The sequence below is a fragment of the Perognathus longimembris genome, chromosome 2 (genome assembly GCF_023159225.1).
Source record: "Perognathus longimembris pacificus isolate PPM17 chromosome 2, ASM2315922v1, whole genome shotgun sequence".
Classification (NCBI taxonomy): Eukaryota; Metazoa; Chordata; class Mammalia; order Rodentia; family Heteromyidae; genus Perognathus; species Perognathus longimembris.
Window position 1 is genome coordinate 7,858,699 of NC_063162.1, and position 24,096 is coordinate 7,882,794.

At 49.1% G+C, this 24,096-nt stretch overlaps 1 protein-coding gene across 8 annotated transcripts in view; it reads left to right on the forward strand.

The window, feature by feature from the left end:
- The window catches only part of Fgfr2 (fibroblast growth factor receptor 2), a 103,340-nt gene that overhangs the window by 36,298 nt on the left and 42,946 nt on the right, over window positions 1–24,096 (forward strand). For all 8 annotated transcript variants that reach the window (XM_048338103.1, XM_048338105.1, XM_048338104.1 and 5 more), the window contains 2 exons: window positions 1,778–1,947; window positions 12,993–13,116. In XM_048338103.1, coding sequence (XP_048194060.1) covers window positions 1,778–1,947; window positions 12,993–13,116 — 294 coding nt within the window. The remainder of the gene's footprint in view (window positions 1–1,777; window positions 1,948–12,992; window positions 13,117–24,096) is intronic.

Here is a 24,096-nt window from a genome sequence, read left to right on the forward strand (position 1 = left end):
CCCCTCTTCCTCCTCCTCCTCCCTCCCTCCTTTCCGCCTTCTCTACCACTTGATCCACACCTCCACTTTCGGCATTGTGCTGGTTAATTGGAGATAAGTCTCACAGACTTTTTGGTGTGGGCTAGCTTTGAATGGCTTCTTTTTAGTGCTGGAAAATGGGGCTGGAAAAAGTGAGCTCTCTCCTGAATCAGATTGGTTTGCTTTAAACAGCGGACTGCACCTCTTCTGAGCCTTGTGGTTTTGGATGGATTTTTGTTTTTGTTTTCACCACTCGGTGCCTCAGTTTTCCCAGCCGTTAACGGTGATTATCGTAGTGCTGTTCTCATTGGGTTGTTGTCAGGATTAACGTGTCAAACACGTCGAGCTCTTACTTAGAGTAATGCATGGCAGAGAAGAAATACTCCACCCGTAATGGTCACTAGCAATTATTAGCAAGTGTGAACGGTTTGTAGCAGTATTCTGGGCAGGTTCTGTGACTCCCATTTATAATGCATACTTCACTTAGGGATTTCAAAACTTGCCTTCTTTCTTGGGCTTAAAAAAAAAAAATCACTTGTAGCCAAGTGCTGGTGACTCACACCTGTAATTCTAGCTACTCAGGAGACTGAGATGTGAGGATTGCAACCCAAAGCCAGCCTGGGCAGGAAAGTCCATGAGACTCTAAACTCTAGTTAACCACTAGAAAACCAGAAGTGGAGCTGTGGCTCAAAGTGGTAGAGCGCTAGCCTTGAGCAAAAAGAGCGTAAGGACAGCGCCCAGGCCTTGAGTTTAAGCCCCAGGACCAGCCCCTCCCCCCAAAAAAACAAAATCACTTATGACAGTGAGGTCATAACTTTACCTACCATTGAACTGTTATGTCATCATCGTAGGTTTGGGGTGTGATTCGGGCGTTCATAACAACCACTGGAGAGAAAATACTTTTCTTTCACCTAAGAAATGAGGATACTTTTTTTTTTTTTGGCCAGTCCTGGGGCTTGGACTCAGGGCCTGAGCACTGTCCCTGGCTTCTTTTTGCTCAAGGCCAGCACTCTGCCACTTGAGCCACAGTGCCCCTTCTGGCCGTTTTCTGTATATGTGGTGCTGGGGAATTGAACCCAGGGCCTCGTGTATACAAGGCAAGCACTCTTGCCACTAGGCCATATCCCCAGCCCTGAGGATACGTTTTGTGATGTGGTCTTAGAGTCTTGTCATGTAAAGTGCTGGGAAATGAAAGCCCCCCTGCGGCCCCCCCCTCCCCCCATGATCGGATGATAATTTCTACAACTGACGATTGCCCTTTCGAACCTCTGATGGACGGATCGGTGTGGTGGTTCAAGACAGCCGGTTCTCCCTAGTGCGCAGGCAATCATTGAATGGGTGTGGCCATCTCTAGGTAATTTTAGAGGACCGAGCCACTGTTACTGGGTTGCTGCGAGTAGAAAGTAGCCTTTTCAAACATGATTTGACATGCAATTATTTTCTGGCATCAGGAACATGAGAGAGAGAGAGAGAGAGAGAGAGAGAGAGAGAGAGAGAGAGAGAGAGAGACCGCCTTGACTGTTCCTGTCCCTTGTTAATAGATATTATCCAATAAGCAGTCTCTCTGGAGACCTTCTGCTAGGCCAGCTGGACTAGACTTCTGAAAATATTTCCCCCCAATGTAAATATTATCCAAAGATTTCAGAAACATCAGGTCCTTTCATGGACAGTAAAGACGCGCGCGTGCCGTCTTGGAGTTTGTTCGTGCGATGAGACTGTCCACCCACATACATGATCTCCATGTTGCCTTCCGACGCAGGGGCCCCGTACTGGACCCACACGGACAAGATGGAGAAGAGACTGCACGCCGTCCCCGCGGCCAACACCGTGAAGTTCCGCTGTGCGGCCGGCGGCAGCCCCACCCCCACCCTGAGGTGGCTGAAAAACGGCAAGGAATTCAAGCAGGAGCACCGCATCGGGGGCTATAAGGTAGAGTCCCGCTTTTAAAGTAACTCTTATTTCTTGTCCAAAGTCCTCCAGAACTGGCAGGAGTGAGAAGGGATCTACTAAGGGGAAGGGAGGGGGAACAATTATCATCATTGATTGTGTCAATGTTGAATAGTTAAAAAAAACTCCCCCGGACTTGGATATAATTTGAAAGTACAATCCCCGTTGGTATTGTTCTTCATACGAGGAGAGTTTAATAACCGAAAGGTTGAAAGTTGAGGGTCTGTTTTCTATATGTTTTATGATCTGTACAACTTAAACTGGAGCAGGACTTGAAAAGCTTCAGTGTAGCTGTCCTTGCCAGAGCCGGATTGCATTACCAGGGATGGGACTTGGCTTCGACACCGGAGTGTGAGATGTTACCTAGTAACTGTGCACGGAGGCCGGCGGAGGGCCTCCGTCTCCATCCTCCTCAGTGCTTCTCCGGAGCCCAAGACGGGCGGCTCACACCTGCTATCCTAGCGACTCGAGGCGGAGGTCTGAGGGTTGGGGTTCAAAGCCAGCCTGGGCAAACAAACCCACGAGAGACTCCCATCCACCGCTAGTGAGCCAGCGAAAAGCCGGAAGTGGAAGTGTGGCTCTACAGCCTTGAACCAACAAGTTGAGTGATAACGCAAGGTTCTGAGTTCAGTACGGGCACCAAAAAGTCTGCCTTTTTGTAACGTTTAAATATTGACACCCAGAGGCCAGAACCCAGAGGGGGATGGGGAGCCAAAGGAAGCAGCTCCGCCCCCCTCCCCCCAAGTTTGGACTTGTCTCTTGTAGCCCCTCCTAGGGAGGGGAAACCAAAAGCACAGGGCTGATTCGTTCTTTAGTTCACTTGTTAGATGAAGTACTATGAGATTAGAATATTAAACCTTTTTTTTTTAAAAAAAAAGGAAAAATAAAAATAGACAAAGGTCTTGTGAGATAGAAGGGAAAGAGGAAAGCAACCGAAACTGTGGTTTTGTTTCAACCACAAGATGCTAGTTGCAAGGTGCTGTGATCCATGTAGTTTCAAGGATTTACTTCAGTACAATTGAAGTGTAAGAATGGTCAGAATCCTGGTGGCTAATTAATTCTGGCAATTAAGACAGCCTTGTAAGGAAGTACAAAGACAGCCTGTGAGCCTCTGGAGACTCGTGGTCTCAAAATAAATGGGACCGGGACCGACATCATTATTATGGGTGAGGCGCCTTTTGCAAATATGAATTAGTGATTACAGATATTGCTGGGAGGTGGGGGGGGAGGGGGGCTGCTTAATGAGGAGCCGCCGCTTGATTTTGAACAGGTGCAACTCCGTTTTAATTACTTACAACAACATTTTGCTCAATGAAGAGCGGCGCCTCTATTTAAAAAGCAACGCAAGGCCCGTTTTGCAGGTCCTCCAGCCTCTGTGAACACACACGTGTGACCGGAGTGATTTCATCCGTTCATGTGTGAGCCCTTCCTGGAGGGACAGAGAAGCAGAATTTGAGTGAGAAGGGACAAAAATCAAAAGTGTATTTTGCTTTTAAAAAATTCCCACAATGCAAGGCAAAGTGGAGACGTGTACTTTAGATGGCACTGCTCCCGTTGGCGGTGACCTGGGCCCAGCTCCTTGCTGTGACCTCTCGGGCGTGGAAGGCAGCTGTTGTTGCAGTGGGACCAGCGACCGGGGAGATGACTTGTCAAATGCAGATGCTTGCACAACCAGGTTTGTACAAGTGGACATTTATTTTGGGGACGCTGGTCACTTAGAAATTGCCTCCAGCTCCAGGGAGTTTGGGGGGAGTGGAAGAGGAAAGAAAGCACTGTCAACGTGTGGGAAAACATAGTTACCTAAAGCGCAATACCATGTGTTGAATCAGCTCCTGGTTTCTAGGCCAACACCCAAAGCTCCCAAACCTCCCCAGTTGTCCAGCTGCCAGGCTAGCCTGGTCTACTCAAGGCCCGACATCTCTGCCTGGGGCTTCATGGGGCAGCATTGGGGCGGGTGGGGATTGGGAGTATGGTCTTCATGGCAGGTTAACCCTCTATTATGGTCTCCATCGCATCCATCGAGAGCTTTTGCTGGCCTGCTGTTTTGGTTGTGGGGCTGGAACTCAGGGCCCTGACACTGTCTCTCAAGCTCTTTTGCTCAAGGCTAGCACGCTCCCACTTTGAGCCACAGCACCGCTTCCCGTTTTTTGAGTGGTTAATTGGAGATCAAGAGTCTTATGGGGACTTTCCTGCCCCAGGCTGGCTTTGAATTGAGACCCTCAGATCTCAGCCTCCAGAGTAGCTAGGATTACAGGAGCGAGTCATCAGCTCCGGGAATCTTTAGTGGGTTTTTTTTTTTTGTTGTTGTTGTTCTTTTTAAATGCTAGTCCTGGGACTTGAAAACTCAGGGCCTGGCTGCCTGTCCCTCTACCACTTGAGTCACAGCTCTACGTCTTGCTTTTTTGTGGTTAATTGGAGATACAAATCTCATGGAGTTTCCTGCCCCAGCAGGCTTCAAACCACATCCTCATCATCTCAGCCTCCCGAGTAGCCAGGTTTAACCCGCGGGTGCCTGGCTTCCTTAAGCTTTTAAAGAAATGTCGGTGAGGGCCTTTGGCTTGGGCCTGTGTTATCTACAGTTCCTGGTTTCTGTTTCCCCCAGGACTAAACTGAAACTCAGTGGAAGGTGTCAGGTCTGAGCCCCCCCCCCCACGTCTGTCCCTCCTGTCCTTCATGAAGTTTTCCAAAGTAGAATTTTCCAGGAAGCAAAGACCTGAACCTTTCCACAAACACCATTTGTTATTTCTGCGATTTTTCCATTTTTCTCACATAAACCTGTCATCTCACTAACCTTGGAGTGCCTTCATGGTCCAGCCGTCGCTCCAGCTCGGTCTCCCTGTTTGTGGCTTGGTGGCCCCTGTCCATGGGGCTGGAATTGGTTTTGGAATGGCCTGCACCGGGAGCTGGGGAAGGGGGAAGGGAAAAGAAAAAAGTAAGATGAAATCAAAGACATTAAGAAACAGAGGCTCATTTTAATGTAAATGACCAGTGGAACTGCTCAGTTTTGTTTATGTGGGGACTCCTGCCGAGCCACATTTATGTGGTGGAGTTAAGTTATTCTGCTTCTTTTCAAGCTTGCATGCAGAGGTTCATTGGATGCTATTAACACAGTTAATATAGTAATAAAACTGGACATGAAATCTGACTGTACTTATTCCTGGCCTTTTCCCCTCTTGGACCAGACTGGGCTTTGAACTCGGGACCTCCTGTTTGCTAAGCAGGCACTCTTAGCACTTGAACCCCTATGCCGGTACCTTTTTTGCATTGGCAGTTTTCAAGGTAGGCTCTTCTTGCTTTTTATGCCTCAGCAAGCCTGGATTGCTGTTCTCCTATTTCTGCCTGGCTTTGTCATTGAGATGACAGGCAAGTACCACTGCACCCAGCCGTTAATTAAGATGGAGTCTGGGATTTTTATGTCTGGGCTGGCCTTGAAGCCCCGCCTACCAAGTAGCTAGGATTTACAGGCTTGAGCCACAGACCCAGCTTTCCCATGAGTGTTGACCAGGGATGAGTTGTTTAAGCTCTCTCTGCCTCAGACCCCCCCCTTCTCCCATCCCCCCCCTAAAGTGGAAAGATTGGGGAGGTGATATTGACAGCTGATCTGTGTGGCTGGAAGCGTAGTAACTTGCTGAGCCATCAGGCAGCATGTAAGATGTTTTGTCATCTTAAACATCATTTTTTTTTTGAGGGGGGTTGTTTTATATAGAGTTTAGCTTCATGGCTAGATATTTTATTAAGGTTCCAAACATTTATTGCGATGTAATGCAGAAAAGCAAGAAGATGACTGGAATAATTAATAGACGACCTCTATTCCAGTTCATTCTTGCTTTATGACTCAGGCCTCCAGGGTTCTTAAACACCATCTTTCACTAGCTTTTCAACGTACAAGATCACAGGCAGAGTGAGGTCCTGGGACAAAGGCTGTCTCGACATGGCTGTGAAATCAACACAGAAGCCCCTGGCTCCTTTGCGTGGCTGGATTCCATTGCTCAGGTGTGGTAGCGCACACTTGTAATCTCAGCTTTGAGGAGGCTGAGGCTGAGGATTGCAAGTTCCAAGCCAGTCAGGCCTCTGTCGTGAAACCTTGTATCAGAAACAAACAACAATTCCTCGAAAGGAAGGAGCGCAGATGTATTGTGTAAATTACCTTAAGGCTCTATGCTTAAGGCATTTCTTTTTTTTTTCTTTTATTTTTTGCCAGTCCTGGGCCTTGAACTCAGGGGCCCGAGCACTGTCCCTGGCTTCTTTTTTGCTCAAGGCCAGCACTCTGCCACTTGAGCCACAGTGCCACTTCTGGCCGTTTTCTATATATGTGGTGCTGGGGAATCGAACCCAGGGCTTCATGTATACGAGGCAAGCACATATTCCCAGCCCTGCTTAAGGCATTTCTAAAACATCTGTGAATTTCATGTTAGACTTAAGGATATCTTATTATGTATATGCAGATCCTCCCAAACCCCAGATACTTCTGGTCTTCTGCATTGGGGAGAATCTGTACTAAGGTGTTTATAGTTTATTGAGGTTCTTCTTAGCCAAGAGACTTCGGTTTTCATCCTTGATCGAGCGTTCTGTGCTGTGGACTGGGGCATGTTTGTATCAGCCAGCATCCCTGAGCTGTTCACCTGGGCAGTGGAGTTGCCCGTCCGTCCTCTCTTCCTGTCCCTCACAGCCTGAGGGGGAGGTGGGCACTGGTCTCTTGTCTCTTCGCTGATGACGGCACATCGTGTACTCTAATGGTGACAGGTGCCTAGATGCTGTTCCTGAGCTTTTGTGTTCAAGGCTAGCATTCTAGCACTTGAGCCATCCATAGCTCTGCTTCCAGTTTTCTGACCATTAAGAATCTCTGGGGGGATTTTCCTGCCCACATTGGCTTTCAACTGCGACCCTCAGATCTTGGCTTCCCTGAGTAGCTAGGGTCACAGGCCTGAGCCACTCATGCCAGCCGCTCCCTGCTTTATTTTGAAAGCACTGTTACAGTCAAGTCAGAGTCACGGTGCCCACCACAGCTCTCTAAGGTCATGGAAACACCATTTAGCCAAGAACTACTAGTGAGAGCAAAACGAGAGGTTTCATATTGTTCTTCCTACGACCACTGTGGGTTGTAAGACTTTAAAAAAATACAGTAAGGTATTCCTAACAGAAAAATTACAGTAGTTAAACGATTTTAAGTTAGTTAGGTGTTAATTAAATTTACAATGTTGTGTAGCTCTTACTGCTGTTTCCATTTTTTCCAAACACACTAGGTACCAATGAAGTGATAACCTCTCCTTCTCCTCCTCCAGCCCATCCGTTTTCTTTTTGGCCTTTGGATTTGCCTATTTCAGATACATCACGTCATATAAATGAAATCATAGGACATTTGTCCTTTGGTTCTGGCTTATTTCACATTATAGGAATGTAAGATTCATCTATGTAGTCGCCCCCAGTACGTTCATTTTTAAGGTAGAATAGTATTCCATTGAATAGGTATACCACATTGTATTGGAACAAGCATCACGAATAATACTGAGCGTTGGTCTTCACATTGGTGTGACAACGAACCACGGCACGTGCCAGCCCACACATGTGCACCCCGCTTGTGCAAATGCACTCGGAAGGGATGGTTTGGGGGTGCTGTGCGTCTTCATGACACCTGGTCTGCGTTGCGCTGTAGTTTGTGGGTGCCTTCGGGAAGGCCAGGGTTCCCCGTGCCGTGTGGCAACCAGTTAGGGATCTGCCTCACACCCCCACCCCGGTCCGCCTGGCACGGAGGCCGGCCGCTGGTGTTTGTTCTACTTGTTATCGAACACATGGGTGTTTGGAAATGTCTGAATGTTTTTTCTCAATGTGAAAGCCAAACATCCAGGTGACAGACTGGGTCTGTGACCTTTGCCTTTTCGGGTTTGGTGCCCTACAAGCTAAATCCGTAATTCCCAGTTGGCACCCCAGGGCAGCTTGGGGGATTTGGGAGCTTTGGGTAACAGAAGAATTCTGAGCAAACCTGTCTGGGCCACCTTTTGTCTGTGCACAGACAGAGAGTGGAGTGTTTATAGAATCTACTGTGTGTGTGTGTGTGTGTGTGTGTGTGTGTGTTTACAAGTAAGGGAGTTCAGGCCCTGAGCTTCAATCTGCTTTGTTTCAATACTGAAATGTTATTTTTAAGAAGACTTTAGTGAACATAGTTTTGAAACTCGGTGCTCACCGATTCTGTCACTTGGCAGATGGGATATACTGATGAGTTCTACACAGATTTGGCCCTGTGCGGGAATGAAAATAAAGCAAGGCGGGGGGCGGGGGGCTGGCGTGAGATTTCTCTCATCCCTGGCTTTCTTTTTTTTTTTTTTTTTTTTTTTTTTGGCCAGTCCTGGGCCTTGGACTCAGGGCCTGAGCACTGTCCCTGGCTTCTTCCCGCTCAAGGCTAGCACTCTGCCACTTGAGCCACAGCGCCGCTTCTGGCCGTTTTCTGTATATGTGGTGCTGGGGAATCGAACCTAGGGCCTCGTGTATCCGAGGCAGGCACTCTTGCCACTAGGCTATATCCCCAGCCCCTCATCCCTGGCTTTCACGTTTCATTGGCTAGAGACTTGCAGACTCTGAAGTTCTGCAGGGCAGGATTGAGGACGGTGGACCAACTGTTCTGTTTTACTTTATGTTGAATGTGTGCAATTTCTGTTAAGCTTGAAAAGGGAGAAAAAAGTAAACAGTCACAACTGTACAGGTAATTAAGTACCTTGTTAACAATTTTGTATACTTCCTCTCAGATCTCAGCCTCGTTCATGTGAGCATGCGGATAGATGGCTTTAGGCCTAAAGCACCTGTAGATTTGTGCTCTGGGTTATTTCTAACCCAGTGGATCTGTTATGAATACACTTAGATTTAATCTATCCCCCCCCAGTCCTGGGGATTGAACTCGGGGACTAGGCACTGTCCCCGAGCCTCTTTGTGCTCAAGGCTAGTGCTCTACACTTGAGTCACAGTGCCACTTCCCGCTTTTTCTGAGTAGTTTATTGGGGTTAAGAATCTCACCGACTTTCCTGCCCTGGGTAGGCTTTGAACTGGGATCCTCAGATCTCAGCCTCCTGAGGAGCTAGGCTTGCAGGCGTGAGTCATGGACGCCTCACTTCAACCTCCTTTTTCATATGCCAGTTACTAAAGCCAGATAGCATCCAGTCTCAAGAAGACGACCAAGTTCTTGGACTGTGGGAAGGAGGTTTACATTTGTTCATGTAGAATGAAGTAGATCTTACTCCCCACTCCTCTCTCTCTCTCTCTCTCTCTCTCTCTCTCTCTCTCTCTCTCTCGGTGTCAGCACTGGGACTTGAACCTCAGGGCTTCCCACTCTTGCTTAGCTTTTACACTCAAGGCTGGTGCTCTATTACTTGAACCATACCTTCAATTCCAGATTTTTGCTGGTTAGCTGGAGATGAGTCTCTCAGCCTTGTCTCCCTGGGCAGGCAGTCCTCCCATCTCGGCCTCCTGAATAGCTAGGATTACAGGCGTGAGCCACCTTGGTCTGACCGTGACTCCTCTCTTGATGGGATCCAGCATTGTGCTACAGAGTGTAACGAGGAGGCAAGTTCTATTCCTGTGCCTTGAAGCAATCCTGCTATTTTTCTGTGGTCAAGTGTCCTAGAATGGGCATTAACTTGATGTTTTTTTCTTTAAATACATTGATAATTTTAATAAGTGTCACTAGGTTATTTGACAAAAAAGATTTTTGTCAGTTTATGCCCCTAGTCTCCATTTGAGTTTGTAGTTCCCTACAGATGCTCGCGAATTCTGAATGACATTGATCATTCTAATTTCTGCTAATCAGCTGGCAAATAACATCATCTCATTATTGTTTAATTTGCATTTCCCTGGTTGTTAATGAGCTGAGGCATCTTTTCATATGTTTATTGGGTATTTGTCTTTCCTCTGTGAAAGCAGAGGTGGTTTACATACATTTAGCATAGTGGGCAAAATAATCATAACCTTGAAAACCTGAGGTTTTGAAGAACTGAGGTGAAGGGCACATCTTACATTTCTGTTCACAGGGAAATCTTTCCCAGTTTCCCCTGAAGCGTGGTATGGAAGCATAATGATTAGATAGGCCCTAGGATCCCCCCCCCCCCCCCCACCAAAACTGTGTGCTTGTTTCCCATTTTCATAGAGTGGCTGCGGTAGTTGTCTAGCTTGCTGTTATCGGTCCCTCACTAGTGTAGGATATGCCCTTCAAAGTGCCCAAATGCTCGCACTGGCAGATTCTAAGGACATCCAGCTGGAAAATACTACGAGCTTGTAAAATTTGGGATTGGTGACGTATGTCAAGGAATCAAATACTGGAGTAGCAAAAAGAAAATATGCTGGGCATAGTGGTTCATGCCTATAATCCTAGCAACTCAAGAGGTTGAGATCTCAGGATTGTGATTTAGTTCAAATCCAACCCAGGTGGACAAATCTGGGGGATTCTAATCTCCAGTTAACCAGCAAAAAGTCGCAAGTGGAGATACGGCTCAGATAGTAGAGTACCAGCCTGGAGCAGAAAAGCTAAGCAAGGGCAAGAGGCTCTGAGTTCCAAGTCCCAGTACTGGCACAAAAGATAAATACATTAAATAAAAATTAACAGCACCACACGGGGCGATATTGATCAAGCTTCCGGAGGAGGTAAAGCATGGTGTTTGGTGCTCTCACTGATCAGAAAAGCATCTTATCAGAAGTGCTAACTTAACCCACCTGTGCAGTGTGCATCCTCAGGAAGGAAACATTCCAACCTGCTGAAGAGAGTTCTCGGGTGGAGTGCCCATGGCCCCCACCAGAAGCAGAGCTGACCGTAGGCCCTGAGGGCACAGAAAGGCAGCTGCCAGGCTGAGTCGCCTATGCCAAGATTAAATATCTAGGGCCCAGGGAGCCCAAGTCCTCTCCCCACACGGTTCAGGTTCAGTTCCATTTGGAATACACCGTGTGCCAAAACTGGGTCCAGGCACAAGAAAGACATTGACAGTTTGGATGGGGTCCAGAGGCAGGCACGGCCACGATTAAGGGCTTAGGGGCCTGACATTTGAGCCGGGGCTCAAAGAACTGCATGTTTACGGCAGGGCTAAATGCTGGCTTACGTGGCTTGGTGACGTAATGTCCCTACGCTATCTTCCATCTGACCTGCTTCCCTGAGGCTCGGGACTGCCGTTCCTGAGAGGCCGGGGCAAGGCTCTGTGGGCGCCCATCTGCCTGCAGCTCTAGCCAGGTCCGGCTTCCAGCTCTCAGGTTCCAGCTTGGCTTAGCACCCAGGGAGCCAGGATTCAGGTAGACAGTTCCCATTCCAAGTGGGAAATGGGGGCGGCACGGTCTGGCAGGCTCCCTCTCTCCAAAGGGAAGGCTTCCCGTCTGAACTCAGCTGCTTCTGCAAGGAGCGAGCACCACAGTGCAGAGCACAGCCTTCCTCTGTGGCAGCTCAGATGCCCGTGGATTCATTTGACCATCCACAGCTCACTCGGAGCAGTCACTTCCGGTTGCTGTCTTCTGCAGGCATGGCTTGTGTGCTCCAGGTGCACACAGAGATGTTGCAAGACAGCCTCCGAACCTGCTCCCTGATGGGTGGGTGCATCGCCGTCTCTGCTCGGCTCTTCTGCCCTCTTAGTCCTTAGAACGGAGTCCTGAAGAGATGATTTTCCTTATTCTCTAGTTTAGTTCCATGAGTCACTCCTCTGCTTGCAAAGGCTCTGCTTGCATTATCTGTTTTTAGGCGACCAAGGTTGAAAACACTTATTACACTGCCCTAGCCATGGCTCGGGAGGTCAGCTGAAGTTCCTGAACTGATCTTAGTTGACTTGACTTAAGCCCTAGCTTTTTATTTACTTTTGCTTTCTTTCCATTGGTCTGGGCATGCCAGATCCAGAATACCTGGGAATGATTTGATTGCAACAGAAATAAGAAGGCCTTGAACCGTACGATAGGAAGATTGGCATTTTTGTCCCAGTAAGAAAACATACTTATGCCCATCGCAAAGCATGGTGTACAAGCAGGGTGAAAACATTTGAATCTGGGCTGGGGAGGAGTCACAACTGTTTATTTTGACCCCAGCTCCTTATCTGTGTAGTCTCAAGGAGTTTGCAAACTAACGAATATATAACGTTTAGTTTCTTAAGGATTCATTGCTGCCATATTTGACATTCTGGGTCTATCAGGGACAAACCGCACCATCTCTTCAGCTACCTCCAGGGGTTGGAGGGGCAGACCTAATTTCTAGACATGGAAGGGCCATGATGGAAGAAATGAGGGGCTTGGGAGCTAGAAAGGTCCAGAATGACAGCATCCGCCCCATGGGCTCCTCATAGAAGAAGGCTCAGGGCAGCCCGTGCTGACGAGTGTAAATTCTAGATGGTTCTTTACTGATTGGGGGACGGAGGATGCTCCGTGGATGGGCAGCCTGCTGTGGGTGCTGATGCCGTTCAGGCTGAGGGCTGGTGTTCTGACCACTGGGCTTTCCTGCTCGTCCTTTAGCCTGTGACTGGAGCAGATGCTCTCTACATCCCAAGCCTTAGAGACTGTGTGTGTATGTGTGGGGGGAGGTGCTTTGTTGCTGGGGTTTGAACCCCAAGGCCTGGGCACTGTCCTTGAGCTTTGTTTGCTCCAGGCTAGCACGTTACCACTCGAGCCACAGCGCCACTTTTGGCCTTTTTCTTTTTCTTTTTTTGTGATAAGAATCTCATGAACTTTCCTGCCTGTGCTGGTTTCAAAGTATGATCCTCAAATCTCACCCTCTGAAGTAGCTACGATTGCAGGCAGGAGCTACCAGCAGCGCCTGGCCTTCCCAGCTAGGCCTTTATTTTATTGTCACCGTTCTGATATTAATTATGAGGACAATCCTGTGCCTTCCCTGCCTCCTCTGACTTCTCGTTGGGGCGGGGGGGGGGGGGGAGGGGAAGTGGGAAGGACTAGTGCTGGGGTTTGAACCCAGCGCCTTTCTCATGGTGAACTGTGCTGTCAGCACCACACCGTGTCCTGTGAAGTTCCACGCGCTCCGTATTCGGTGCTAAACAACCAACCCGCCTTTCCCTTGCTCTTTCCAGGTCCGCACTCAGCACTGGAGCCTGATCATGGAGAGCGTGGTCCCGTCGGACAAGGGCAACTACACCTGCGTGGTGGAGAACGAGTACGGGTCCATCAACCACACGTACCACCTCGACGTCGTCGGTGAGTTGGCAGCGCCCCGCGTTCTCGGCTGACTCGTGGGGTGCCATCAAAGCGAGACTCGTTTCTCCGCCACGTTGAAGGAGACTTGGCTTGCTTTCGTTCTTTCTAGAAGGCACTTGGCAGTGTTCTATTTCCGGATGAGCCAGTTATTATTATTTTTTGAATGAGTTTTGGAGGGTCGTCTTGGTTCCCAGGCCTCATCTTTTATAAGGTACACGTAGTGTAAAGTGTCTTGACATTCTGGAAAGGGAGATTATGCCGAAAACATGGCCCATGTGGGCGGGGAAGGCGAACTGCAGGGCACCTGGGGCTGCGGAGGGGAGGGAGTCATCTTGCAGGGATGGAGACCATAGCTAGCTGGAAATCGGTCCGAGTCCAGGGGCGTTGTTAGACACTGCCGGTCCGGGGTGTGCTCCTGGAAGGAGTTTTGTCTGTGGCGCGGACCATGGATACAAGTTGACCAATACCTTTGGGTTGGAGTGCACAGGTGATGAGCATGTTTATGAGACATCTTCAGATGGTGGAGCCTGTAGCCTTGGAAACACCAGTGAGTTCCCGAGTGTTGCCTGTTGTGGGTTGTTGTTGTCAGTGCCATGTACCACACCTTTTGCCCAGATCCCATCCTTGGGCCCGTTTCGTGAGGTACCTGATTGGTCCGCCATTCGCAATGTTAGTGACTTCTGCTGAAGATCACAAACAGGAGGAGAAGCCCATTCACCTCTGAGAAGCGAATGGCTGACATGAATTCTTGACACGGAGGCACTAGAGACCCACCGATTGGAGAGCACGTGGGTTAGAATGTCTTTGGGCCATGTGGACCAAATTTGGCATGAAGGGTTTCCACTTAAGAAAAGTTTGATTTCAGGATTAAAGCTCTAAAAACCTGATTTTGAAATCAAGTAATTTATCGGGGATGGGGGAAACTGTGCTGTAGCCATCTTCTGAGATTCTGCCTTTACACAGGTCTCTACGTAGTTCATCAACAATGGTTGGGGCCAAGCCAGGGATTGGGAGTCAGGTCAGGGTTGCTCCAGCCCCTGGCTCTGGCTTGCAGCAAGTTTTAGACTGAGTTGTTATGTAAAGCATTCAAAAGCCCCTCACCCCACCTCCCCTTTGAGCTTTCTGGCAGCTCATCCCCTATGAAGCCCTGAAATCTCTCTTAGAGTTTAGGGTTGGGATTTGAATTGGGCTGCTGAATAATGGAATTGTGCTGTCTAATGTTAATCCTCTGGCAATCAGTCTTGTTGAAAAGAGCCGGTGATTCAGCGGGCTAATGCAGAGAGAGCGTGGAGTGTGGAGTAATGCCGAGAGCCCTGATTATGTCACACATTTGGGAGATGGCCCAGCACAACGCTGGCCAATAATGACACAATGCTTGTTGGGAATATCCATTAAAGCTCAAGCCCAATAATTTTCCAAGCCTTGAACCTTCTTTATAAATAGAAGCCAGAAGTCAGTAGAGTCTAAGACATTTTCAGTAAGAATGGAGGTGGGAACTACTCTCATCTTTGCTCAAAAACCCTGGTAATTGCTTGGAGAAGCGCTCAGAAAACAAGAATGGAGCCGGCTGAAGTATTCCATGCAGACTTGCAGGACCAGCAGTCATCTGATCTTCTCTGTAGGGGGAAAGGAAAAGGCTTCAAACTTCAGCAACACATTCCTGGTAGCCCACAAGCCAAATTTAATAGACCACCGCACGACAGTAGCTTCTTGCCTATCTCTCTGTTGCTCAGCCAATCAGAAACTGCCCCGTGAAAATGAACTCCTGCTCTTAATTCATTCTCTCTGGTTTTATTTTTGTTGCTATGATACATAGATTTGTGGTTCAGATATTAGAAAGCATCAGAATGGGTGAGATCTTCTTTATTGAAATTCTTCCTTGGAAAGGCATCTCTATAAGCACTTTAATGTGAGAGCCGTGTAATTGAAGTGACATTCTTGTGTTCTGGAATTAAACAGCAAGCCATTGTCGTACGTGAGGGGAGTCGATATTGTTTGTGAGAGCCCTTTTAGGAGCCTTGCTTGAGCTTCATTAAAATTGACACCATTACTTTTCAGCCATTTACAGCGAGGGAAAATTAGTGCAAAGTTCCACATCTCAGTAATTGTGACAGTAATAAAACAGGCTGCCTTCAAGCAGCTGGAGGGAGGTGCTCAGTCTTTGCCCTGGTCCTTTGCGGCTGAAGCCTTGGGTCTGATAGGGCCCTGCTAACCATAAAGCTCCGCCCAGGATAAGTTATTAACTCGTCTCACTTTCCCTTGTATCTGATCGTGCGCTGAGGCCCATGTATATTAGACGCAAAAGCAGGACAAGTGCCCGGAGCCTGTCAGAGGGCACACCTGGGTACCAGGTGGTTTGGGACATGGTTGTTTGCGTTGTTGAGCCACTGTTATTATCATCGGGACAATTAAGTGGAATGATGAGCCTGCTTCATTCCCATGAGGGGTGTATGAGTTTCCTTGAGCTACTGTAACAAGTGACCCCCAAATGGATTTTTCTTTGAGTGTTACTTTGTGATAACTTTCATTGGCCTCAGCCTGAAGTCTAACCAGAGGGCCATAGGACATGGCGGGGGTCGGGGTGGGGTAGGAGGAAAAGAATTGATCAGCAGCTGACTTACCCATTTTCTGCTGAGGTTTCCATCTCTAATTCTGTCGCTGATGCCAGCCCGGACTGACCTGGTTTCTGGGTGTACAGAAGAGGATGGCATAGTTGGGGTGCTTAAGGTTCATTGAACTGGTCTATTTACCCCTGCTCCTACCCTTTACCCCATCTTATAGCTGAGGAAGTCTAGGCCAACAGGGGCTGAGTGCTTTGTGAAAGAACTTGGAAAACACTGTGTGTGTGTGTGTGTGTGTGTGTGTGTGTGTGTGTGTGGTGGGCCTTGAACTCAGGACCTCGTGCTCTGCTTTGGCTTGTTTTGCTCAAGGCTGCCACACCTCCACGTCTGGCCTTTTTTTTCTTTTAATTATTATTGGCTGGTTGGTTGGAGATAAGAATCTCTCAGACTTGTCTGCCAAGGCTGGCTTTGAACCTTAGTCCTCAGCTGTCAGCTTCCTGAGTGGCTAGGATTACAGGCGTGAGCCACCAGTGCCTGTTCTGGAAAAGGCATTTGAGCTGGGGTCTCAGGTTAGGGCCTCTTGACTCTGATTCAGAAGCCGGATTGCTTTTTTTTTCACTCACAGAGACTGACTTTGCCTTACAACCATGTGCTGTTTGGGCTGGTCGCTCCAGAAACCAGCCAGCGGCCAACCACGGACCTTCTCACCTGTCATGGGTGTCTGGGGACACAAAGTGCCTTGGGAATAGAAATGGAGCCTCTAGATTTGCCAAGGCCAGCCATGTCCTCTCCATTTAACTTCCCAGAAGCTCATCTCTTGCCCCAGAGTGAAAGCGTCGAGCCCTGACTTGCTCAGAAGTAGCGGACAATGGCTGCTGAAACCCTCTCCAACTCTTGCTCAGAACATGCCGGGACTCAGCCTGGCGGCATGAAGAAACCTGCCCTGGGGCTGACCCCTGGGGGTGACTCCGGAGGAGTCCCTTTTCCCCAGGGGCCAGGGTGAGCCCCGCTGACACCTGCCCCCATGCCTTTGGCAGCCTATCCCCAGTGGGAGAAGAAATTTCCCACGGTGCCCCCCACTTTGGGGGTAGCCACGGTCCTGGGGAAGCAAAGGCTCAGTGTGATCACCGAATCAGGTGAAGGAACAGAGGAATCTGTGTCCCTTAAGTCAGATCTGAAGAGTAAATTCTGGGCACACTTAGGGAACCGAGCTCGTTTTTAAGTCCACAAAGAAATATTAGCCTAGCCAGTGAATTCACCAGCGAGTTTACTACCATTAGGATTGCTTCTGCTCATCTCCTGAGGAAGACCGTGTCGGGGCCCTGGTTTCTTTGGTCCTGTGGCTCCAGCAGACCGAGGTCCTGTCTTCCCAACGGACAGAGAGCGGCCTTGGCGGGAGCGTTTGGGCTATCAGAACTGCGAACCTCCAGATTATAAGGCACCGAATGCCAACGCTCCATTCTGGGCTGCACATAGCAGGGCTTGGCTCTGGAAGCCCGTGGGGTTCTGAGCCTGACCTCTTACCTGTTGGCCTCCTGGCCAGGCCTGGCTGGATTTTCTCCATATTTATGATCTTAATACCCAAACCGATTCTTTTCCACTTGCCTAAGGTAGGGACATGGTGTTCTGTGCTGGTGTCGGCTGCGTACACGGGCGCTGGAGTTGTCTGCTGGAGGGAGGCAGAAAGCCCCCTCCACTGAAAACGCAGACGCACGCGATCGCGAGGGGACCTGGTGACGCGGAGCCGTGGCACTGGGCCTCTGTGGGCAGCCATTCTGTGGCTTTGTGTGTGTATCCCAGGCAGCCATTTTCACCCTCTTTCCAAACCATAGCTGTCACGCTCAGGGTCTCAGGGTGGGTGTCTCCTTGTCAGACAAGGAGTGCTCCTGGGGTGCAGGGGGGTGTCCCTGTTTTCCATCCTGGGCCAAGTGAATGGCTTCGGGAAATCCCGGCACCTCTGCCCTCACCCCTCTTTCTCGATGGGATTGTCATCGTACCGGACGGATGGCCCTTCCTCTTAGCCGGCGACTCTGCGCTTCCTCCCCTGTGTGCCGGAAGGAGGGGTCAGACTCAGTCCCCCGCAGGATGGAGATTTCCAAACCCCCTCTGGCCAGCGGTGTTTAGTGAGCCCTGGGGCGCTGTGGAAACCGCTCCTCACTCCCCTTGCACAACAGGGCTTCCAGGGGCAAAGGCAGGTCGGCGGGATTGCTTTAGATGCACTGATCGGCAAATGGAGATCCCCCTCGCCTACCCCCCAGGAAAGGAATGGCTCTTTGCAGGCGGGGAGAGCAGGGGGTGGCTTGCAGGTACCCGTGTTCTCTGCAGGCCATCAGCTGTCCTTCGGCCCACTGTGTGGGAGGCAGGCCGTGGATGGGGGTGGCTAGGACAGGGCTCATACTTGGTCAGTTGTCTAATCTTTGGCATGGAGGCTGTAGCGTGGGCAGAGGATGTAGGGGTGGTAGAGTCCGGTCAGTGTCTTACAGTTTAATTAAGGTCACTTACCTGGACCACACCTAAGTTAGAGCTGGAGGCACAGGGGTGGGGGTGGGGGGTGGAGCTCTTTATCAGAACTTACCCGGAAGTAGGAACGCGGCAAGGTTTCTCTGTGCCACATTGAAATACAAGTTGAGCACCCTCAAAATGAAGTTCCCCAATCCTTCTTAGTGTGTGTGTGTGTGTGTGTGTGTGTGTGTGTGTGTGTGTGTCCGTGTCCTACTGATTGTATTGTATTGTAGATCCAGGATTGTAGATCGAAGATTGTCCTGTTGACACTCCTAATTCAGATTTCGAGCCTTTAGATACTAGTTCTTTTTTTTTAAATTAAAGATGCTCCATCAGTTTAAGTCCATGCACATAATCCAATATCTGAGAAACTTGCAAATCTGAACGACTTTAAATCTCCAGCATTTTGGAGAAGGCACACTATGCATCTTCCAGTCAAAAGACCGTTTGCTGAGTAACTTTGTGGGTCTTCATGTACTTCAAATTCCAAAGCAGGAAATCATCAAGGTTTCCTCCGAATGGACTTCATACAGCCTCATCCACAGCCACCTTTAGGAAGTCAAAGACCCCTGTTGGGAAGATTATTAAGAAGGCCACATCCCAACCCCTCATTGAGTTTTGAAGTGGTAGGCCCACGGGTTTTGTCCTGGATTCTGTTTCCCTGAGAACAAACACCCTGTTGTTGGAGCCACCTTCTTCCTGTCTGGTTCATGTTCACAGTCAAGGATAAGGTGGGATGGATGGGGTCCACAGGTAAAGAGCAGCTTTGCTTTGAGAGTTTCTGCTGCATCTTTCCCTGTAGCAGTTGGGAGATGGCAGAGGCTGTAGAGGATATGGTGGGTGGTGGTTCTGTTCCCCCCTCTGTCGAGAGAGAGATGAGGTGGGCAGGATGCTGTTATCTTGGTTGGGTGACGATAACAGAGCAAAGCCCAGTAGTCCATGAAGGAGACAGACCTTGGCCTTCTGGATCTTTCATTTCACGGTGTATAGATCCCGAACGGTCGCAGTGATGAGCTGGAGATCTTGGATCTTAGTAGATGTCTACCTTTTTCATTCTTTTCCCCAGTGCCTCTTCATTGTGTGATTCTCTTAAGTAAGACCCGTGTACCCCACCTATAGTTCAGCTTGTGGCCTAGGCGTGGCCTCTTATCCTATCAGGAAGATCGTGGCCTTCTGAGGGTCAGCCATTGGCTTGTCATGCTTGATATGAAAAAAGAAGTTCTTGTTGCACTAGGCTGACTGAGACTCAAAGCTAGACTAAAGGACCTAGTCCTTTAAGTGTTGTATTTTAGAGCTAGATCTGAGGATTGAGGTTCAAAGCCAGTCTGAGCAGGATAGTCAAGGAGACTCCTATTTCCAGTTGAACGACTTAAAAAATAAGTGGAGCTGTGGCTCCAGTGGTAAAACACCAGCCTTTTGTGAGAAAGCCGAGCAACAGTGTGAGGCTCTGAGTGCCAATAACTGCATGTGCATGCGCATACACACACACTCGTACAAATTATATTAAAGCTTGTATATTTTGTTCATGGTGGTCTGGGGTCTGGGCAATGAGCAGCAGAGACGGGGTTTGGATCCAAGACCCTCGGGATCCATGGATATTTTGAATAGGGCATCTGGAACCACCATTCCTTTCTGTGGCTGACTTTTGTCCCCAAGAAAACAATGGGTTTATGATTCAAATTCTCATATTGTTTACAGCAGAGGGGGGAAGCATTGCTTGATTGTTCTCTCAGATGGACTAGAAGCTTCTCCTTGCACACCAGGTAGGGTCTAGAAAAGATGGTTCTAGACTTCTGGAAGAAAGATGTTTTAGATGGCCAGAGCAATGAAAGCTGTCAATATTTGTACCGCGGACAACCCCACTATGTCTGTACGTATCGATGTACTTCAGTGGCCTGCATGGTACACTGAATGTACCACCATTGTTTATAGATTGTGTATCTTTTGGTTTCTTGTTACAAAACCGAAAAGCCACAGCAGCAAAATTTTGTGCCTACTTATTTATGGGGCACCTGTGTGGGTGTTTTTCTAGGCTAGAGTTTTAAAGTTGGGCTGACTGGATCCTTTTAATTAGATAATTTATGGGACATTTTAAACTTGAGGAACTTCAGGTTCCTGACTTTGACTGGGGGGGCTTTCTGGTATTCTGGGTATGTTTTTTGGTTTCTTTGCAAATCATCTGAGAAGATAACCCTAATGGGAGTTCAGCCTTTCCAACAAGAGGGTATATTTAATCCCTGAACAATTCAAAACAAAGCAGAACAGAGCATGCTCTTTTTCCAGCATGCTCTCACCGCGAAGGGAGCTCAGCTATGTCAGACACCAGCTGATGATCTTGCATTCCTCGCGCGTGGCGTGGCCCTGTCCTGCGATCGAGCGCCGGGCTGGGCCTCCAGGGCTGATGATGCCAGCAGCGCTCTGTCAGCTGTGTTTACCCCCGGCTCCTCGGGAGGGAGTCCATGAAGACCTGACGCTAGCATCGACATCAGCATCCGCAGCCCGGCGTAGGGGACACCGTGAGCGCTGTCTAGGGTTACAGGAGAGGACAAGCTCTCATTTAGTAAACCGGACACTGTAAACATACTTAGCTGACTGAGATGTAGGTTTCCCGTGGCCCTAGAAATCTATCTTAATCACACCATAATATTGGCACTTTGTGCGCTTTCTCTCTCCCCCTCTCCCCCTCTGTCTGTCTCTCTTTTGTGTCGGTCCTAGGGCTTGAAATGACCTGGGTGCTGTCCCTGAATGTCATTTGTTCAAGGTTGGTGCTCTACTGCTTGAACCACACCTCCCCTTGTGGATTTCTGATGGCTGATTAGACATGGAGAGTCTCACGGCCTTTCCTTCCCCAGTCTGGCTTTGAACTGTGATCCTCAGAGCCCAGCCTCTCGAGTAGCTAAGATTACAGGAGGGAGCCGCCAGCATCCAAGTACCACGTCAACTTAAAAAAAAAAAAATGTGGTAAGAGATACCTAGCATAAAATTGGCCACTTGATCATGATCCAGTAACATTCAACGCATGTAAAAATTTGTATTTAGTTGCTTTTATTAAGTCGTTGTTAAAAGGGGCTTTGATTCCGTAAGTCAGGTTATGCGAACCGTGCATCCTGATTAACGCCCCCACTTCTACTGTTCCCCCCAATCTGCCTCCCCATCCCTCAGTACATTCGAAGTGCGGTGCGCCCCTTGCTTCTGTACAACTCCAGGCTGTCTTTTTCTTTTCATGAAAGGAAAGGCACCTGGGTGTCCCTGGTGTTTCATACACCCGTTTGTCCCAGCTACCCGGGAGCCTGAGATCCAAAGAATCGTTATTTGAAGCCAGCCCGGGCGGAAAAGTCTGTAAGGCTAGGTAAAATAATGAGTACAAAGCCGGGCTGGAGGTCTGGCTCAAGTGGTAGAGTGTCAATCCAGCAAGTATGGGTCTCGAAGTTCAAACCCCGACACTGCCCTAGGTAGATAAGCCTTTTTTGAACATGAATTTGGTATAACTGTGGCGATCAGAGAGTTGTCAGCTCAAACTGTTCACCTTTTCTGAAGGCATAGAACTCGGTGTGGGGGGGGGGTGTTAAACATTCGGGGTGTCAGTAACATGGAGCTCTGGCTCCTGTAATTTTCTCAAGATGATCCAAATTGACACTCTGCAGGGAGGAGCCACCTATCCCCAAGCCAAATCGTATCATCTGTGACACTGATTATGGAAGGTGCTTTGCCTCCACCTGCCTGGGTCTTCCCAGGCCCGCCCGGGCTCCCGCCGCACCTGACTCCACCCAGCTGCACCACCGCGGAGCAAGCCCGAGGGAATCCGCCGTGTTTCGTGGCTGGCTTTTCACGGGCGTGGTCCACAGGTCACTTTGTGACTCCAGCACTGAGGGAGAGATGCCTCATCTTTCCCTGCAGGATTGGCAGAGCCACGGCCCCTGGCAGAAGGCGGGGGGGGGGGACTCCCCCCCCCCCTCGGGCCACCAGGCAGAGGGAAAGGACAGGACAGGACCATGGCGGCTCAGAATCGCAAGCCAGTCACCCTCAACTACGTGGGCTTTCCGTTCTGTTAGGTTCACCAGGCATTGTGCTACACGCCTGCAATCTCAGAGCTGGTGACCGGAGGATCATGAGTTTGAGGCCAGCTCGGGCAACATAAGGAGACGCTGTCTCAAAAAACTACAACAACCCAGCAACAACAAAGAAAGAATGCAGGGTGCCCGGCATGCCAGGCCCTGGTTCAGAATATGACAAGCTAGGGTATTAGCCTCTGGTGGTGCTGCCAGGGCCGTTTGAAAATGCCCTACTCCCTCCCTTTAACACCCCTGCCCCTTTCTGCTGACCATTCTTTAGTTCTCGCTATCTTTTGTGCTGATCTCCAGAGGCTTAGGGAAAAGAAAACAAAACTCTGACCCCAGCTGGATTTAGCTTGTCTGGTGTGAGTCCTTTGGGCCGGGGTGGGACAAGACAGTGAGCTCCTTCTGCTAATAACCATGCCTCATGCTAACTGGTTTGGTGCGTTTTTAATGCAGTCCCAGCTCGCACCACCACCACCACCACCTATCCTTTAGAGAAAAGTTAGGCCTGGCTTTAGAAGAAAAGAATTCTCCTTTGCTTTTTATCCTTCCAAATGGCAAACTATTGTTTGCCTCTTCAGCCTCGAAACTACTGCTTTGGAAGAAGGGCAATGTAATTTCCCTTTTGATTTTAAGACAGATCGGGCCAAGCCATCCCCGTTACTTCCGTGAGTGAGAAGCCGGTTGCTTCCGTGCTGGAAAGTCAGTGGGAATTGAGTCCCTTGGTCATGTGTGGCCAGTGAAAGCAACTGTGAGTTGCTTCTTTGTGACCAGCGCTGCCTAACTTTGAGGAGGAGCAAAACTCAAGACCAGAGCATGCTGGGAAACCTGGCCTTGATTAATTTATGGATGTAATTTAAGAGCCTGGTCCTTCTGGCCCTGAGATGTGTGTTTACTGAGCCTCTAGACATGGCCACTCTCTGCTCTAGGAGTTGTTTTTTTTTTTTGTTTTTTTTAATGGCCTTTGCTGTGCCATAGCAAAAGTTGCGGATCTCCTATGAGCCAAACATATTATTATGTCCCGAGGAGGGCTGGCATGTTATAAAGTTTCAATGGTCAATTAACAAAGATTTATCCTTTGTCACTCAGGTATTTTCTTTCTTTTTTTCTCCTCCCTCTGTGCTCTGTAATTGCCTCTTGGAATGAAGCAGGCTGCCGTCCTGGGGCCCTGCCTGGTTGGTAACTCTTAGCTCGAGAGAGCAGGACCCGAAAACCACTGTGGGTATTTACTTTCCCTCTGCGGAGAGGGGTTTCTGCTTTAGTAAAGTGGACACTTGAAACGTGGGGGTCACACCAAGTGTGTGTGTGTGAGAGAGGAGAGGGAGAGGGAGCAAGGAGGCAGGGAGGGGATGTGTTTTTTAAAGCACTTGAGTGTGTGTTCACTACGCATTTATTTGTAGGAACCTCGTTCCAGCCATGCAGCCAACTGTCCGAGGCCACAAGCCCCACCCTTTGGACGGCTTTCCCTGGTGTCTTAATGTGGAATTCACACAGGGACCTCTAATCACTACAGCTTTCTCATCCTATTTCAGGGCCGTGGGTTGTATAGTCACAACCTGCCAGGCTCAGAATATCCCTTTTAAAAACTGCAATCCAGAAATCCAGGTGAGCTGTTGGCGTGCCTTTCTCTTTCCATGTCGTTTATGCCTCGGCCCTCCCACCGCCCCGTGGGAAGGAAAGGGTTTTTTTACACCTTACCTTAGAGTTCAACCTGCTGTAAGAGAGCCTTGACCAGCCTTGGACAAGCCTGCCTCATGGAGAGGACTCCACTTTCCTATCACACCGAAGAGCTGAGCCGACACTGGGCTTTTGTCCCTCATCTAGAGCTCATTCATGAGCTTGATCCATTTGATTTCAACGTG